This window comes from Hippocampus bargibanti, linkage group LG20 (genome assembly GCF_051943395.1).
Source record: "Hippocampus bargibanti isolate YZ-2025 linkage group LG20, ASM5194339v1, whole genome shotgun sequence".
NCBI classification, from domain to species: Eukaryota; Metazoa; Chordata; class Actinopteri; order Syngnathiformes; family Syngnathidae; genus Hippocampus; species Hippocampus bargibanti.
Genome location: NC_142753.1, coordinates 1,164,692 through 1,183,073, shown reverse-complemented (window position 1 = coordinate 1,183,073; position 18,382 = coordinate 1,164,692). Strand labels below are relative to the sequence as shown.

At 42.2% G+C, this 18,382-nt stretch overlaps 2 protein-coding genes across 3 annotated transcripts in view; one reads left to right on the top strand and one right to left on the bottom strand.

The window, feature by feature from the left end:
• The first annotated feature begins 874 nt into the window (after window positions 1-874).
• On the top strand, window positions 875-5,886 carry tac1 (tachykinin precursor 1). 2 transcript variants are annotated; one of them, XM_089023877.1, is made up of 5 exons: window positions 877-1,245; window positions 1,969-2,071; window positions 2,367-2,390; window positions 4,402-4,458; window positions 5,724-5,886. In XM_089023877.1, the coding sequence occupies exons 1-5, from the start codon at window positions 1,132-1,134 to the stop codon at window positions 5,768-5,770; spliced, it is 345 nt and encodes a 114-aa protein (XP_088880003.1). In that variant the 5' UTR covers window positions 877-1,131; the 3' UTR covers window positions 5,771-5,886. The 2 variants fall into 2 exon arrangements, with proteins under 2 accessions (XP_088880004.1, XP_088880003.1); XM_089023878.1 differs by lacking the exon at window positions 2,367-2,390 and having other exon boundaries at window positions 875-1,245.
• Window positions 5,887-12,461: 6,575 nt separating this feature from the next.
• asns (asparagine synthetase) overlaps window positions 12,462-18,382 on the bottom strand; it is a 50,950-nt gene continuing 45,029 nt past the window's right edge. Inside the window, exons 30-33 of the mRNA XM_089022813.1 lie at window positions 14,580-14,680; window positions 14,361-14,442; window positions 14,107-14,262; window positions 12,462-12,875 (exon numbers count right to left, since the gene is read on the bottom strand). Coding sequence (XP_088878939.1) covers window positions 12,651-12,875; window positions 14,107-14,262; window positions 14,361-14,442; window positions 14,580-14,680 — 564 coding nt within the window. The 3' untranslated portion in view covers window positions 12,462-12,650. The remainder of the gene's footprint in view (window positions 12,876-14,106; window positions 14,263-14,360; window positions 14,443-14,579; window positions 14,681-18,382) is intronic.

The following is an 18,382-nucleotide window of genomic DNA, read 5'->3' as shown; positions in this document are numbered from 1 at the left end:
CCCTTGTCCTAGAATATTGAACCTCAGGCTTGTCTTGATAACGTCTCACTCAGCATGGAGGAGGCGCTTTTGTTGCTATTTGATATTTCAACAAGGCACATTTGACGTTTCGGCTGCAATAAAATATTGGAAGAGTAAACTAAGAGTTGTCTTTGAAATGAAGTGTCCCTTGAAGGGAAAAGCCCAAAGGAAAAGAAGAAGATGATAGTTTAAACTGTAATAAATAACTCGCTCACAGATTTTCATTTTTTAACTGTGTAATTACAGGCAGAAAATCCCCTCATATTTCGAAAATTAAAAATTCCATTAATTCCTGATTAATTGTCATTGAACAATAATCTATACCAGTGTTTTTCAACCTTTTTGAACCAGGGTACGTTTTTTTACATTGGATTTTTTTTGGGCGGCACACCAAGAACCATCTCGCAGGAAAGAGGCAATCAGTGACCGTTGCCACACGGACAAATATTAAATTACCCTCCCAGTCTTTTCTGCACGGACACAGGACAATGACATAATATTGGCAGAAAATGATTGATAAATGTTAGTAAAATGTTAAATTTGAAAAAGGGGCATTGGATAGTTTCTCACGGCACACCTGACGATCTCTCACGGCACAGTAGTGTGCCGCTGCACAGTGGTTGAAAATCCCCGATCATTCGAAAGCTATTTAAATGCAAGTTAATATGCTATTAGAACATGTGTGATGAATTCTTATTGAAAACGTTTGTCACAACCCTAGAAAATGTCTTGGTCATGACAGAAATCAAAAGCAAAGGCTCGTCACCATAATGAACTTGATTGACAGCAGAAGCGAACAACTGGCTCTCTCGCGACTGGTTGCGAATCTTGTAACCGAATTACGTACATGGCAGCGTCGAGGCTTATAAAAGAAGGCTGATATTTGCGGAGACGAAACGAAGAGGACAAAAGTCCCCGAGAGAAGGTTCAGTGCAGTAAAAGTCAAGACTCATAATGGGTCAGTGAGGAGGACGTAGTCACATCTCGGCTTCAGCTTCGAACCTTTTTTTCCTCCCTCCCTTCTCATTTTTCTTCCGTCGACATACAAGTGGAGTTAAATATCACGCTCGTTTAACAGACTAACATTCATTGCCGTGCGAGTTTGGCATCATGAGCTTGCGTCTCTTCTCACTTTTCATGCTTTTTATCGCCGCGACACAAGTTTTGGGCGAGAACACCCTTCAAGAAGACGATGATTACTGGGCCAACAACAACTACATTCAGGTAGTCGATTTTTAATGTTTACTACATTTGCTTACTTCATGGCATGTTTTATACGTGGACTAAGAAACGATTCGTCAAAACATACCCAAATGTTAAAATAAATGAATACGAAATAAATAAGGCGGACTGTGAGTTAACTTAAATATGACACATATCCATTTGTGTATATTATACGAAATTATTATATTAGAAGAAATAGACACTCGATACAAGAATTTGATGTTATGATCCCGATAAGGAGGCTCCACATGTAATGAGTTATTCACTCTCCTCAACAAGAAAAGAAAAATGTACCTTTTTCGAAATGAAAATTGAGACCAGCCGTTTCTTCCCCACGTCCGAAATAAATAACAAAAGAAGAAGAAAAAAAAAAACAAGTGACAGCAATCACGCGTAGTTGGACGCCTTTTGTCCTGACTCAATGTTCGAATCGGTTGATATGAATTGCACGTCTCGTGTTTGTCATTGTAAACTGGGATCGTTGCCAATCTGAAGCCATTCTTCTAATGAATGAGCCTAAAAGAAATCGTTGCAAGACATTCCAGTCCCCCCTTTAGTCTCAGAGCATCTTGGACTATCACATGAAGGCATACAGGAGAGCCACAACCTCCCCCTCCCCCAAATTCTAATTCTCATGATTATTCAGAATAAAATTGTACTTTGTATGTATCTAAATATGATAGATTCAGCTTTCCTGTGAATGTATTATTGTGTCATTCACAGGACAACTGGATGTCCGGTGATCCCTTCAGAGAAATACTTTTGAGAAGGACAAGAAAGCCACGGCCGCATCAGTTTATTGGTCTGATGGGGAAGCGCTCAATGGGTAACGATTTTTGAAGAAAAATTTTGTTTGGTTTGTTTGCAGCCTCACACTTACAACCTCCTCTCTCTCTCTCGCTCTCTCTCTTTCTCTCTCTCTCTATGTCTGTCTCTCTCTATGTCTGTCTCTGTCTCTGTCGCTCTCTCCCTGTCTCTTTGTCTCTCCCTCTCTCTCTTTCTCTCTCTCTCTATGTCTGTCTCTCTCTATGTCTGTCTCTGTCTCTGTCGCTCTCTCCCTGTCTCTTTGTCTCTCCCTCTCTGTCTCTGTCTCTCTCTCTCTCCTTATTTTTTAACCAAAGCAAAGACAGAGATTCCACGCAAAAGTAAGTATCGGACAAAAATGTAATCAAAACAAAATCTAAATGGAATCACCATCCATCCATCCATCCATCGGTATGAGTCTGTCAAAATTCACAACAATTAACAAGGAAAATAGAATTTCCTCTCGTGGCAGCGGATCGGCAGTGGCTAGGGTTAAATATGTGATCGCCCTGACCAAAAATAGTGAGTGATTTGTTTTATTTCCGCCTGTGGGCCCCTTAAGTGAAGTTGCTGGTAGAAACGGGGGAGTCGAATGTTCCATCCGTGAGCTGTAAGTCTTTTCAAAATTGTGCATCATGCAAAAATGGGAATACAAGAGAGAATACAAAAGTAAAAATATATTATCAGGTTATAGGGTGCCCGAAATGTTTAATTAAAAATAAAACATAAATAAACCGGGAAAAATGAAAATATGCCTGACGTGAGGTTTATACGACAGGATAGTTTATGATATCAATCTATTGTTTTTAAGCAACGTTTTCTATTGAATACTATTATACAGTGAGACCTCGGTTTACGAACCCCTTGGCTTACGAACTTTTTGGTTTACGAACGTTACAGTAATGAAAATTTTACCTTGGCATACAAACTATTTTTTGGGATACACACGGAGCTGCCACAATGAGTGATGTGTCGTTCGTGAACGAGCCCGTTCTTCTAACAACAAAATGGCAGCCGACTGCATTTATTTCTCCATTCCCCGCCCCAAGTCTTCGGTTAAAGCCACGTGATTGGTCAAGACTGCAGCAGTGGGGGATCGGGTTACAGACAGAGAGAGAGTAAGGCCGTTCTCCAAAAAACTAAATGGCGTCTTCGGTTAAAGCCACGTGATTGGTCAAGAACACAGCAGTGGAGGGGGGTTAAACATTAAAGAGACAGGCAGACAGAGAGACTGAGAGAAAACACACACACACACACACACACACACACACGAAAGGGAGATGAACAAAAAAACAAAACAAAAATAAAAGAAAAAACAAAAAAAACGTGAGAAAATGGATCGAAAATAGTGAAATTTAGACTCGTTTCAACTTTGAAAATTCAAAAGCAGACTGTAGACTGGAAGGTTAAAATATCCCATCAATCAGGCTCCACAAATAACCCGCACAAGTCATCTGTACACTTGATGCAAAAAGCTATCAACCCAGCTAAACGGATCACAATTGATGAAGAACTAGATACAATTATCACAGAGAAAGCACCTACAAGGGATCACTCCTCAAAATGGTGAAAGAAGAAGATTACGTTCCTCATCAAGTGTTTCATGCAGAGGAACTCCATTCCATCAAGCCATCAACGACCATCACAAAGGTAAATGAAACCACTTTATTATACAGTACAGTTTATTTCTTTAATCATAATACTATAGCACATTTATTATACATAAAATAAGGTATATTTTTATGTAGTTTTAAGAATTAGAAAGTAGAAAATTATGTTTTATGTGGACCTGGGAACGTATTATTTTCATTTCAATGGTTTCTTTTGGGAAATTAATTTTTGGGATACACACTTTTCGCCTTACACACTCTTCTCTGGGAACCAATTAAGTTCGTAAGCCAAGGTCCCACTGTATACCAAAATCTTGACAGTTCATTTATAAGTAGTATAACTTTTAGTGTCATTTTAATTATTTTAAACTTCGTATTATTGATCTTTATTACTGTGTCGGCGCACACGCTTTCTGCTGACCCAAATACGCATGCCTTCCCAATGCGATTGAGATGCTGTCATGCTGGAGAAAATAGTGGGACGCGTTTGTTAAACGCGTTTGTCTAAACAAGGACTATCTCGAGTCTTTTATTCTACCAAATGCATCGCAAACACGCTGCATTGCCGGCTGTTGCGGTGGCAGCCGTAGAATAAAAAAAAAAAAAGGTCGTGGTCGTAAGTACGGGTGGCCGTAACTCGCGCCGGTCATAAATCGGATGTTACCTGTATGTGTATATAATATATTTTTTTTTTGAATGCTAATTGTGTCTGACCATGTATTCAACTTTGTTTCTTATTAAGGACATAAAGTCAACTCTTTCGTTGGGTTGATGGGAAAAAGAAACCAAGAAGATCCAGGTAAATCATTGTGCCGAGAGTAGGGTGCAAACATCTAATTCTGGGCGACTACAAAATTGTGCATTCATGCCCATATTTAGGCAGTAGAAGAAACACGGCAAAGTTCAGAAGTACAAACAAACCTGATTTAAAAAAAAAAGAAAAAGATGAGAAAAGACCCTATTAGAGCTGTTGCATTAATCAAAAGTCGCAACCGTGAGCACATTTTAACTTCAATATTTGCTATTTTAGAAAAAAGTGATTAATTAGCCTTTTTAATTCTATTTTGAACTGTAACAAAAATTTGGGTTGGACTTAAAGGACAACCGACAACTCCTGACAAGTTGCGTCCATAATTTGTAAAATCACTTCAAATGACTTCTACTGAGCACATTTTACAAAGATTCCACCGCATATAGCTATATTTTATGTTTTAAGACTCTCGCTAAATATTCAGGAAGTCTTGTTTTTGAGTTGATGACGATGCCCAAAGTGACATCACGGAGGGAATGCCTCTGACCGAGAAAGCGACACACAATGCATTTTGGGTACTTTTTTTCTGAAAACGTGTTGATCGCAAAATTAGAAGGCAAACTACATAAATAATGCGGTGGTGAATCGTTGTGTGTCGCAGCCAATTGCATTAACACGCATAAAGAAGGTGTAAGTTGACACAAATTCCTAGCGGACAAATCAGCCCGTTTCCAACTGAGCTTGTGCGCCATCTTGTGCATTTTCTGGGCGCTACATTGGAGTCCAGACGGCTCGAATTGATACGAAAGGACTTCTTTAATCGATTGCAAACATTTATGCTTTCCTCTTCAGAACTATTTGAATCATATTCATAACTGGATGAGTAATAAGAAAGCATCTTCTCCGAATCTGAACTCTCTAAAGCCATTGTTTTGATTCTGGAGCAAGGCAGTTTGTGAAGCAGTATCCTGGCGTGGCGTCACGAACTTTCTGAATCTGTCCAGTTCCGAGCTCATATTGTGGCAGTTTTGGGACACGTTAAGTCATTTTTATTGGTGTTTTGCATTTGACTAAAAATACTGGCCTGCGTGTTTTGGCTATTTTAGGTGCTATAAAACGTTTTTCTGATGTCAGTTAGGAAACAAAAAAATGGTGTCTGTTGTCCTTTAAGCAGGCATGCAATTTGATTTGCTTTCGCGGGCCGAATAAAATGATGCGGCGGGCCAGATTTGACCCCCGGGCCTTGATTTGGACACCTGTGTTATGAATCATAAAAATAATTTGGTATTTGTTGCTCTAAAATTCTTCTTCAGATTCTTACGAATGGAGAACAATACAGATGTATGACAAGCAACGCTAAAATTCCTCATCTGCCTGTTTCTCATCCTGGCTTTCCTCATCTGTGACGGAGCTCTCCACGTTTGTTTTATTTTGTAGATGTTTGTTGCTGTTCATCAAATAAAATAATTCTCTTTACATGTTTCATTGTTATTCATGTGCAGATATCGCTGCTGTCTGTTGAATCCACGTCTCCAAAGCTTTTCAAGAAAGGTAAACAGACAAAAGATATCAATTGAAAAACAAAATGTAGTTTCTAAATGCCAATTTCATTAATTAAGGCCCCTCAAAATTGGCACCCAGCTCCTTGTTAAATCACATAGTAACTGTGACTCATGACAGTTTTTGGGAACGCTGAGTTTAATTTCAGATAACTCCCTCGCACCACATTTGGTATAGGTAGAATCAGTCACACTAAGTGGCGACAATATTTCAAGAAATGAACACGTCATGGCACGGTCTAAAGAAATTCAAGCAGATTTTTTTTTGTTTAAGTTATGGATAGGTGCCAAAGCCATTTCCAAGACTCTGGGACTTCAGCAAACCACTGTTAGCGCCGTTATCCACAAACGGATAAAACTGGGAACGGGTAAACATTCCCAGGGGTGGTCAACCGGTTAAAATTACTCCAAGAAGGGAACAACGACCCATCTAGGAAGTTGAAGAACCTTTCAGCAAATTGATGAGAAGGTTTCTTCAGCCGTCCTCTGTACAAATTTGAAGGTGTCGTACGTTTCGCCTCCTATCCAAGAGGCTTCGTCAGCGAACTAAAGTCTGACTGGTCGTATCGGCCCTATTCATATATCCCTAATGTCCGGACATGGCGGCGAACCATCAGCTACAAACCATCTACGTTCTTTCGCTAAGATTTTAACCTCATTGTCGTCAAATGAGTGCTTGCTAGCTTTTAGGTGCAAATGTACTGCCGATTGAGGCCCACTTGTATTATCCTTGCGATGTTGATAAAGTCTTTTTTTGAGAATTTGTTGAGTCTCCCCAATGTACTGCTCTTTACAATTTCCATTCTTACAATGTATGAAATAAACTACATTACTTTGTTTTTCATTTGGTAGCCTATCTTTTGGATGCACTAATTTTTGCCTTAACGTGTTTATCGGTTTGAAATAAGTAGGAATTTTGTGTTGCCAAAGGACTCTTTGTAATTTTTCAGAAACTCCTGCAATGTAAGGTACTGCTACTCCTCTCCTTTTTGTATCTTGAGAATTTTTGGTTTCATTCCCTATTCTTTCTTTCTGACATTTGTTGAATGACCACTGCGCGTACCCACAGTTAGTGAGTGCTCGCCTGATATGTTTTGACTCCTTTTCTCTACCTTCAATGCTAGTTGGTATTAGTTTAGCCCTATGCTGGAGGGTTCTGATAACTCCTAGTTTGTGTTGTAAAGGGTGGTTAGAGTCAAAAAGTAAGTATTGGTCAGTGTGCGTAGCCTTCCTAAAGACTTCTGTTTTTAGCGCTCTGTCCTCTTTTATAATTACTTTACAATCCAAGAAGGCTAGTTGGTTCTCTTTAATGTCCTCACAAGTAAATTTAATGTTGATGTCTACAGAGTTGAGGTGATCTGTGAAGGATTGAATTTCTTGTTTTTTAATTATGACAAAAGTATCGTCCACATATCTAAACCAGTGTCTAGGTTTTGTCCCCGGGAAGGATGTGAGGGCCTGTTTCTCCATCTCTTCCATGTACAGATTAGCCACTGTGGGTGAAACTGGTGAGCCCATAGCACAACCATAAATTTGTTGATAAAATTTCTCCCAAAATTGAAAATACGTAGTATTAAGGCAGATTTCCAATAATTTGCAGATGTGATCCGCTTTAAGTTTGGTTCTTTCATGCAGAGAAACGTCCGCCAGCAGTCTCGTCCTCACCACTATGACTGCTGCTGGGGTTGGGACAGATGTAAAGAGAGAAGTCACATCGTATGATGCCAAAGTTTCCTCAGGTTCCAATATGAGGTCTTTGATCCTCTACCAACCCTGTGGTGTTCTCTACACATAGACACAGATACAGTACACAGATATTCTGTGTTAACACAGAATATCACGTAGAGAACACACAGGGTTTGTAGAGAGAGTTAAAATCTTAGCGAAAGAACATAGATGGTTTGAAAGGGGGGTAAAAGAAGCGATTCTTATAAAACAACAAAATCCTTCATTAAACCGGTCTGGTGGGGTGAAGTTCAATTTGGACCGTTCATACAATAGCCTGCTTAGGCAAAACAGGTTAGGCAACATTCGTAATGCTGATGAGGTGATACCGATGGGAGTGGGGGAAATGGGCCAGTCGTTAGTCAGGAATGTAGGAACAATCGTGGGGGCACAGGGAGTGGTCCTCTGCTCCCCCCAACCTGAGAGTAGGGACCTATCATAGCTGTATCCGGCGCCGCCATGGCTGGACATTAGGGATATATAAATAGGGCCGATACGACCAGTCAGACGTTAGTTCGCTGACGAAGCCTCTTGGATAGGAGGCGCAACGTCCGACACCTTCAATAAAGTACAGATGACGGCTGAAGAAACCTTCTCATCGATGGACCACTCCTGTACGACTGAGAGCTTACACAGACGACGCTACAAAACGTAAACGTACATTATCCCGTGACTGTAAAGTATCCTTCAGAGTTTTGAAAGGCGCTTAGAAATTAAATGTATTATTATTGATATTATCATTAAAAGCATCGTGGAAAGAGGAGTTCACGTGGCTTGTAGCAGACGACGCAATGCAAACAATGCATTGTGCAACATGTCGAACAGTGTATGGACAAACGACAACTGGAGCAAAATCAACAGCAGGGGATATTTACCATACATTAAACAAGGGAGCATTTCTGATAGGAATATACTGAATAAAAAAATCCTTTATACATTGCAACAACGTTCTCTTTGCGATTAGTCGTCTTATTGTGTTTCAAGTTGTGAAAAATGGGGCAGGCAACTTTATGGCCAGGCGGGCAACCTTTCAGAGTTGTCTTTTTGTCATGAGTTTCAGACATATGACCAATTGAAAATTTGGTTCGGACTTTAGCAAGCATCATGTAACTTCACAAGTTTGATATGCTTTTGCGGGCCGAAGAAAACGATGTGGGGCTAGATTTGGCCCTCGTGCCTTGACTTTGACACCTGTTGAGTGATGCTTACCATGACAAGTAAGAAAAAAAGGACACGGACGCCCATGGCAAGACACCAAGAGAGACGAAACCGCAGTGAGTTGGTCAGATCTCTACATCAAATATTGGATTGATGTTAATTTGATTCATATTCAATGTGTTATAATGGTGTTATTTTTCAATGTTTAAAAAAATCACATCTAGTAACAATATAATAATTGTTAAAATAAACGTTTTCACATTTTCAGGATTTGTTATAAATCAATTGGATGTACTGTATATGATATGATTGGAACATGCTTAGAATATCTTGTTTTCTATCCCTTCACCCCCCCCCCATCCCCTTTCAAATTGACGCTGTGGACTGCAAATTTCCCCATTGTGCGACGAATAAAGGTTTTATGATTCTGATTACTTTTGATGACAATTATTTTTCCACAGTCGTCATAGGCTATTCAATATTTTGTCTGTGGCAATATAAAGTTGTCTCATCAGCAGAAGTTCGACGGTTTTATTTGTTACACTACAGCAATGACAATGAATGCGCGCAAAGCAAATCAGTATGTCACAGAAATAATGCCAAGACAGAAAATGAAATAAAATGCATTAAAATATGACAATTGTCAGGTCAAGTGTGATGATCATGTCACAATCATTATTTCAATAAATCTATAAACTCTTCTCTTACGAAAAGTTCCACGATATCAACTGATGAATCTCTTTTACGTAATTAATCACCAGCGAATCAAGCAACATTTACCTCGCCAATTTCATCCAATTCGAGATGAATGTTCCTGTCATTTAGCCTAAATTACTGACTATTTTATTTACGTTTTCCAATTGAAATGTCATTTACGAGAGGTTAACACAGTGGAATGTGGTGGGGGCCCCAGAATTGCCTCTGGGTGTTAAACCCCTCTTTGAAGCTGTGTGCTGACAAAACCCTTGATAAGAGGCATCGTAAATAACTCTGGCTTCTTTCAAATGGCTTAATCAAGCCATATACATAACAAAGTTTAGCTCAATCTAACAAAACTAATCTCTGTCATTTTATACAATTTCCATTTCATTTTGCATTCGCCCGAATCAGGATTTCAAAATTATTTGTCTCGATCGGAGACAAAAACACTGGAATCCTGACTTCAAGGTGGTAATTTCTCTTAGTGAAAACACTTTATCCAATCTAACAAACACACTTTACTTTTGCCTTCAAGTTCACTCAGGTTCGGCTTCTGTTTATTCATTTGTTTGTTGGCTTATTTATTTGTTCACTCAGTCTAATTTGCCTGCCTATTTAATTTAGTTTTTTGGAATCAAGTGGAGGGTATTCATCAAAGAGCTATGGGAAAAAAACAGTGTTATGTCATTCATGAAGACGTCGAGCTGGCGGCATGGTTGGCAGTTTTCCCGATGAGACAGGATAGTCGTCTGCACGGCCCCCCGTCGAGTCCTCTCGTAATGACAAGGCAGCCTCTCGTCCTGTGAAAGAAGAGAGAGAACTGGGCGGCAGAATTACATGCGGCAGGAACAATGTTTTTTGCACAATACGTTTGTGAATGTTAACGCAAACCTTATTCATTTTATTTCCATCAGCCGATCCCCACCCACGAACTGTCCTCAGACAATGAAACTCCCTGGGAAGCCCCGCAGCAACGGCTAGCAGTGCTAATAACGCGCTAGTGTTGATGAATGCATTAATGTTATGGAAAATCCACGATCTATTGCAGCTGCAATTAAACAAAAAAAGAACACATAATCGTCCGGCTCCAAATTAATAAATTTTTCGCCAGCCCTCGCACGACAAATTCCAGGAGTTCAACCCTTCTGAAGAATCATCTCCTGGAATTGCCCCGGTCTTACAGTTCGGCCGCCGGGCGTCCGGAAATCGACTCTTAATCCAAATAGGCATTAGAGTTAGCGTAGTAAGTCTACACCCACAGAGTTCGGCTAGAATTGGTCTACCTTACCACATTCACCTGCCCACAAGCTCACTGATGCGCAGATTAACCGTAGTTAGAATTCTTTTGGCACAATACATTCCACAATACAATCAATCAAAACATAGCTACATGCTAGCGGTGCCACTCACCCGTGAAACAATCCTAAGCGACAGACACCAAGAAGGGAGGGGCGGCCCACTCGAAGGAAAAAGAGAAACACAGGGCCCACTCCTTCCCTCCCTTCCGAAGCCATCAGCTAGGACCTGAAGTCTTCCGGCACCAATAATAATGGGTTTATTTTGATTGTTCGTCCCTGATTCAATGCTTCTACGGGCGTTGATGGCAGAGGATGGTTAAATCATCAGGAAGCCAGGTTTTGAACAGAAAGTTGGTTTAATCTTGACGAGAGCGGAGACATCGCGGTGTCGGCTAAGGAGGAAGCATGGAAAGAGAGCGATAGATGGAATGGGAGAGCATTTATATGGTGCACAGGGTGTGACGCGATAGGATGGTGCGCGACATCATGTAAAGGAAGGCAGGATATGATGTATCAGGAAGTCCAAAACGTAAACAAACATTAGAAAGCGATGTTTAAAGATTTGTATAGCGAATTACCCCAACAGTTGCCAGCCAATCGCAGTGCACACAAAGACATACAACAGTCACTCTCGCCCTCACATCTAGGAACAATTTGGAGTGGCAAATCTGCCTGCCATGCATGTTTTTGGAGTGTGGGAGGAAACCGGAGGACCCGGAGAAAACCCACGCGGGCCCGGGGAGAACATGCAAACTCCACGGAGGGAGGCCAGTCCGGGACACGAGCAGCGACCTTTACACTGTGAAGGCGGTGTGATAATCACTGGACTACCAGGCCACCACCTACTGTATAATAAAGTTGTTTTATTTACCTTTGTGATGGTCGTTGATGGCTTGATGGAATGGTCGCTTTCATCAGCATTAAACAATTGATAAGGAACGTAGCCTTCTTCTTCCACCATCTTGAGAAATGATCCCTTGTAGGTGCTTCCTCTGCGATAATTTTACCTAGTTCCTCATCAATTGTGTTCTGTTTAGCTGGGTTGATAGCTTCTTGCATCAAGTGTACAGATGGCTTGTGCGGGTTATTTGTGGAGCCTGATTGATGGGATATTTTAACTTTGCAGTCTACACTCCGCCTTTGAACTATCAATGAAGTTGAAAAGAGTCCAAATTTCACTGTGGTTTCTATCCATTTTATCACTCTCTGTCGTCTGCCTATCTATTTTTATTTGCAGCACTGTGATTCTGTAACCCCCCACACCCCACTGCTGCATTCTTGACCAATCACTCGCGGCTTTAACAAAGACTGGGGCGGGGAATAGAGGACAAAAAACAGTCGGCTGCCATTTCCTTGTTAAGAGAAAGGGCCCGTTCACGGACACATCACTCATTGTGGTGCTCCGTGTGTATCCCGAAAAATAGTTCATATAGCAAGATAAAATTCTCATGAATTTAACGTTCGGAAGCCGAAAAGTTCTTTAGCCACGGCATACTCTCTATGTAATATGTGGAGGGGATGAAACATTCTAATGGATTCCCACATTCATAACGGCCCTCGAGAGGAAACCGTAACTACAATGTGGCCCGCGGCCAAAAATGAGTTTGACATAGATGGTCCAGATCAACTGTATTTCGAAGATAGCATTTTCGTTCATATTTTTTAATGAGTTTTGTGCCCTGCTTCTATTGTATTTCAGTTCCAAGGGTTTAACACTAGATATGCATAAAAAGTTTTCCAAAATTTGGTGAAAAGCAAAACCAATAGCAAATACACTGAGTCGACCATTTCTGCAGGGATTTCACTTGCAGTTATTCAGATGTTCCTGGTTAAGTTTATAGAAGGGCAGAGTGCGTGCCGATGGGTCGTTGGCATCAATCCAGCGCGGCATCCAGAAATGGGGGAGCAACTCAGCATGGCCAGGGTAGTGTTTTTCAAACACCTGCCTGAAGTAGTAGGCCTCTTTAGTATGGGGGGTGTTGTGAGGGAATATCTTTGAGGCATCCTCCATTTGGTCGTTGGTCACCTGTCAAAAGTCAAGTAGAATTCATAATTTTACGGGATTCTAAAATTGGCAAATTGCAGAATTAGAGGTCGAATTCTCATCTGAAGCTCATTTTGACACTTTTGAACTCCAATCCCGAGCGCCGACGCCCACCCACCTCGGCGGACAACAATTTCTTTTGGAGAATTTCTCTCCAAAGGCTCGAATAAGACTTCCATAAACCTCCTCTTTGGTCTTCCTCTCGGTCTCCTGCCTGGCAGTTCAAGGCTCAGCATCCTTATCCCGATATAGTCACTCGCTCTCCTCGGGACATGTCCAAACCATCTTAGTCTGGCCTCTCTGACTTTCTCTCCAAAGCCTCTAATATGAGTTGTCCCTCTAATGTACTCCTTCCTGATCTGATCCAATCTGGTCACTCCTAAAGAAAACCTTAACATCTTCAGCTATGCTGCCTCCAGCCCTGCTACCTGTCTTTTCTTCAGTGGCACTGTATCCAGTCCAAACATCATGGCTGGTCTCAGCACCGTTTTATACACCTTTCCTTTCATGCTCGCTGAAACCCTTCTATCATACATCACAGCTGACATTTTTCTCCAGCCGTTCCAGCCTGCCTGGGCATGTTTCTTCACCTCTTTTCCACACTCTCCATTGCTCTGGACAGTTGACCCCAAATACTTAAAATCCTCCATCTTCTTTATCTCTTCTCCCTGTCGCATCACTCTTGTACTTGCACTGTCATTCACACACATACATTCCGTCTTCCTGCGACTGATCTTCATTCCTCTCCTTTCCAGGGCAAACCTCCACCTCTCTTGTTTCTCCTCCACCTGTTCCCTGCTCTCGCTACAGATCACAATGTCATCTGCAAACATCATGGCCCAAGGAGATTCTTGTCTAACATCGTCTGTGAGCCTGTCCATCACCATAGCGAATAAGAAGGTGCTCAGAGCTGATCCCTGGTTGAGTCCTACCTCCACCTTGAATTCCTCTGTCACACCGACAGCACATCTCACAACTGTCTTACAGTCATGATACATGGCTTGTACCGCTCTGACATACTTTTCTGTCACTCCAGTATGTATGTATGTGTGTGCATGTATTTGTGTGTATGTGCATGTATATGTGTGTGTGTGTATGTATTTATTTATTTGTGCTTTTATTCATTTATTCATTATTTAGCTGTGTATTTATTTGTTTGTTTTGTCAAAAAAAAAGCTAAATCACTGCATGATTCTTCGATTATCACACATACCACAGATGAGAGGTGCTCCTCCAGAAAGATATACCAAGACTTCTTCAGAGACATAACACCATCACTGAAGGCTTCTTTCCTCCTCCACAGGATCTCATCAGGGATCAACTTCTGGCCGCTGAACGAGTCCCTCAATAGGTACTTCTCCACCCCATGCTGCAGACAAATTACCCAGATACTTAATATTCAAAAGTTCTTTACAAATCGCAGCAAATAATAATTTACACCCAAAAAAGTAGCATATAAGAACGCACCCGGGGATTTCTGATTTCTTCAGGAAGGGAGAGGTAGTAAGCTGTCAGTCTGTGGTCCAAAAAAGGAACTCGGAGCTCCAAACTGAATGATGAATAAATAAATAAATAAATAAATAAATAAATAAATAAATAAATAAATAATGAAGCAGTAAATGTGCCTTGGTTGGGAAGCTGACTGAGCCTTACGGTGGTTTTTCCCCACCCCCAAGAAAACGTTACCCATGAGCAGAAGTGGTGCGATCAGCCCGGAGATTATCAAACAGGTAGAGTTCTTTCAGCAGTCGAACGCTCTCTTCTGCTCCTGCTTTGGTGCTGGGCGCCTATGGTAGGGATATTAAAAAATAAATGAATATAATCACCACACTATGAAAATGATGGAGAATAAGAAGTTATCATATTTAAAAGTTTCATGCTGTTATCTGCTTAGTCAACATGTGTGACTCGAATACACAATTGAAGCACAGACAACCTGTCGTCAATCTGAGGTAAACAGAAACAGCTTGTTAAAATGTCATCTTCATCTAGGAGATCTGGCCTTGGACAGGATTTAGGACTTGGGAACCTCCTTTATCACATGAGCAATTTAAACTCCTTCACAGGAAGAGCTCATTAGCCAGGTTACAAATTTATCAGTTCATGGAAAAGACAATGTTTTATTGCTTACAGCTGTTCGTGCTTAGAACTCAAAAGGTGTGGTATTCTAATCAAGAAAACTGTTTTACTAATGTATCACTTTAATTTGCATATACTGTCAATAAATAGCTTGGCAAACTTTCGTATGCAGAGGCAGATGATCTACGCATTAAAATATCAGCTCTTCTCAGTAGTGCCAAACTTCCTCCGTCCAACATAACATTAGAAGAGAGAAAGGCGTTAACTACTCTACAAAAAGACAAAAATATTACTATTTTGCCAGCAGACAAGGGCAGATGCACAGTGCTTCTCAACACATTGGATTATGAAGACAAAATAAATAGGTTAATCAGTGATTCTAACACGTATGAACAACTAAAAAGGGACCCTTCCAATAGATACAAGAAAGAAATGATTGACTGTCTCCAAAAGCCAGAGAAAGGAAAACATATAGACAAACAGATGTATTTTAGATTATACCCGGGAGAGGCCACGCCATGTATCTATGGCCTGCCAAAAATACATAAACCCCCTCAGACCCATTGTTTGTAGCATTGACTCCTCTACATACAATGTAGCCAAATATTTAAAAACTATTTTAGCTCCGTTGGTTGGTCACACAGAATATCATGTAGAGAACACCACAGGGTTTGTAGAGAGGATCAAAGACCTCATATTGGAACCTGAGGAAACTTTGGCATCGTACGATGTGACTTCTCTCTTTACATCTGTCCCAACCCCAGCAGCAGTCTCAGTGGTGAGGACGAGGCTGCTGGCGGATGTTTCTCTGCATGAAAGAACCAAACTTAAACCGGATCACATCTGCCAATTATTAGAAATCTGCCTTAATACTACGTATTTTCAATTTCGGGAAAAAATTTATAAACCAATTCATAGTTGTGCTATGGGCTCACCAGTTTCACCCACAGTGGCTAATCTTTACATGGAAGAGATGGAGAAACAGGCCCTCACATCCTTCCCAGGGACACTGGTTTAGATATGTGGACGATACTTTTTTCATAATTAAGAAACAAGAAATTCAATCCTTCACAGATCACCTCAACTCTGTAGACTTCAACATTAAATTTACTCGTGAGGACATTCAAGAGAACCAACTAGCCTTCTTGGATTGTAAAGTAATTATAAAAGAGGACAGAGCGCTAAAAACAGAAGTCTTTAGGAAGGCTACGCACAATGACCAATACTTACTGTTTGACTCTAACCACCCTTTACAACACAAATTAGGAGTTATCAGAACCCTCCAGCATAGGGCTAAACTAATACCAACTAGCACTGAAGGTAGAGAAAAGGAGTCAAAACATATCAGGCGAGCACTCACTAACTGAGGGTACCCGCAGTGGTCATTCAACAAATGTCAGAAAGAAAGAATAGGGAATGAAACCAATAATTCTCAAGATACAAAAAGGAGAGGAGTAGCAGTACCTTACATTGCAGGAGTTTCTGAAAAATGACAGAGTCCTTTGGCAACACAAAATTCCTACTTATTTCAAACCGATAAACACGTTAAGGCAAAAATTAGTGCATCCAAAAGATAGGCTACCAAATGAAAAACAAAGTAATGTAGTTTATTCCATACATTGTAAGAATGAAAATTGTAAAGAGCAGCACATTGGGGAGACTCAACAAATTCTCAAAAAAAGACTTTATCAACATCGCAGGGATAATACGAGTGGGCCTCAATCGGCAGTACATTTGCACCTAAAAGCTAGCAACCACTCATTTGACGACAATGAGGTTAAAATCTTAGCGAAAGAACATAGATGGTTTGAAAGGGGGGTAAAAGAAGCGATTCTTATAAAACAACAAAATCCTTCATTAAACCGGTCTGGTGGGGTGAGGTTCAATTTGGATCGTTCATACAATAGCCTGCTTAGGCAAAACAGGTTAGGCAACTTTCGTAATGCTGATGAGGGTCGTTATGCTGATGAGGTGATACCGGTGGGAGTGGGGGTAATAGGCCAGTCGTTAGTCAGGAATGTAGGAACAATCAGTGGGGCCACAGGGAGGGGTCCTCTGCCCCCCCAACCTGAGAGTAGGGACCTATCATAGCTGTGTCCGGCGCCACCATGTCTGGACATTAGGGATATATAAATAGGGCCGATACGACCAGTCAGACTTTAGTTCGCTGACGAAGCCTCTTGGATAGGAGGCGAAATGTCCGAAACCTTCACTTTTGTACAGATGACGGCTGAAGAAACCTTCTCATCGATAGCTTGGCAGAGGGCTGCAGAATTCAGACGTCGGCAGCATGTCCGACGGGTCCTGGCGCGGCTCCTGTAAAACCGGCTCTACGTGAAGGCAGAGAAGTGCGAGTTCCACCTCCGTTCTCTGTCTTTCCTAGGGTTCATAGTGGAACAGGAGCAGCTTCGGGCCAATCCCACAAAGACCAAAGCGGTGGTAGAATGGCCAACCCCCAAGACGCGCAAACAACTCCAGCGATTTTTGGGGTTTGCCAACTTCTACCGCCGCTTCATCCGCGGTTATAGTCAGAAGGCACTTCTCTTAACCAATCTCACTTCCACCAAAGTTCCATTTAGTTTGACACCCGACGCGGAGTGGGCGTTTAACCGCCTCTGACGCGCCTTCACCAACCCTCCTGTCTTACGCCACCCCGACCCGGATCACGCGTTTGCGGTAGAGGTCGACACATCGAAGTCCAGGGTTGGCGGCAGTATTATCTCAGCACTCCCCGGCCGACCAGAAGCTCCACCCATGCGCCTTCTTCTCATGCCACCTCAGCCCTGCGGAAGCCAACTATGATGTGGGGAACCAGGAACTGCTGGCGGTCATGGAGGTGTGGCTGTCCACAAGGGATCTCCGGTTGGCCGGGACATCGGCCAAACTGGGCCCACGGTTCACGGGTCCCTTCCCCACCGAGGCCGTCCTCAGCCCGGTCTCGGTGAGGCTCCGGCTGCCACCCACGATGACGATCCACCCGGTCTTCCTCGTATCCCTCCTCAAGCCGGTGGAAACCAGCCCCCTAGCTCCGGCACCCGCCCCCCAGCCCCCTCCTCGGACGGTGGACGGCGACCCAGTCTCCACGGTGCGGGAGATACTGGACTCTCGGCGCATGGGCAGGGGATTGCAATACCTGGTCGACTGGGAGGGCTACGGGCCGGAAGAACGACAGTGGGTCCAGTGCTCCTGGATCCTCGACCCATCACTCACCCGAGCGTTCCACTCGGCTCACCCCTCCAAACCGGGTGGGCCGCCAGGGGGCGTCCGTTTAGGGGGGGGCGGCAATGTAACATCCGTATTGGCGTCAGGTGCGCACCCCTCCCCTCCCTGCTCTCCGGGCTCACTCACCTGATTCCAATCCCCTTGATTGTGCCTTCTGGCTATAAAAGCCACCCGTTCCCGCTCGGTCC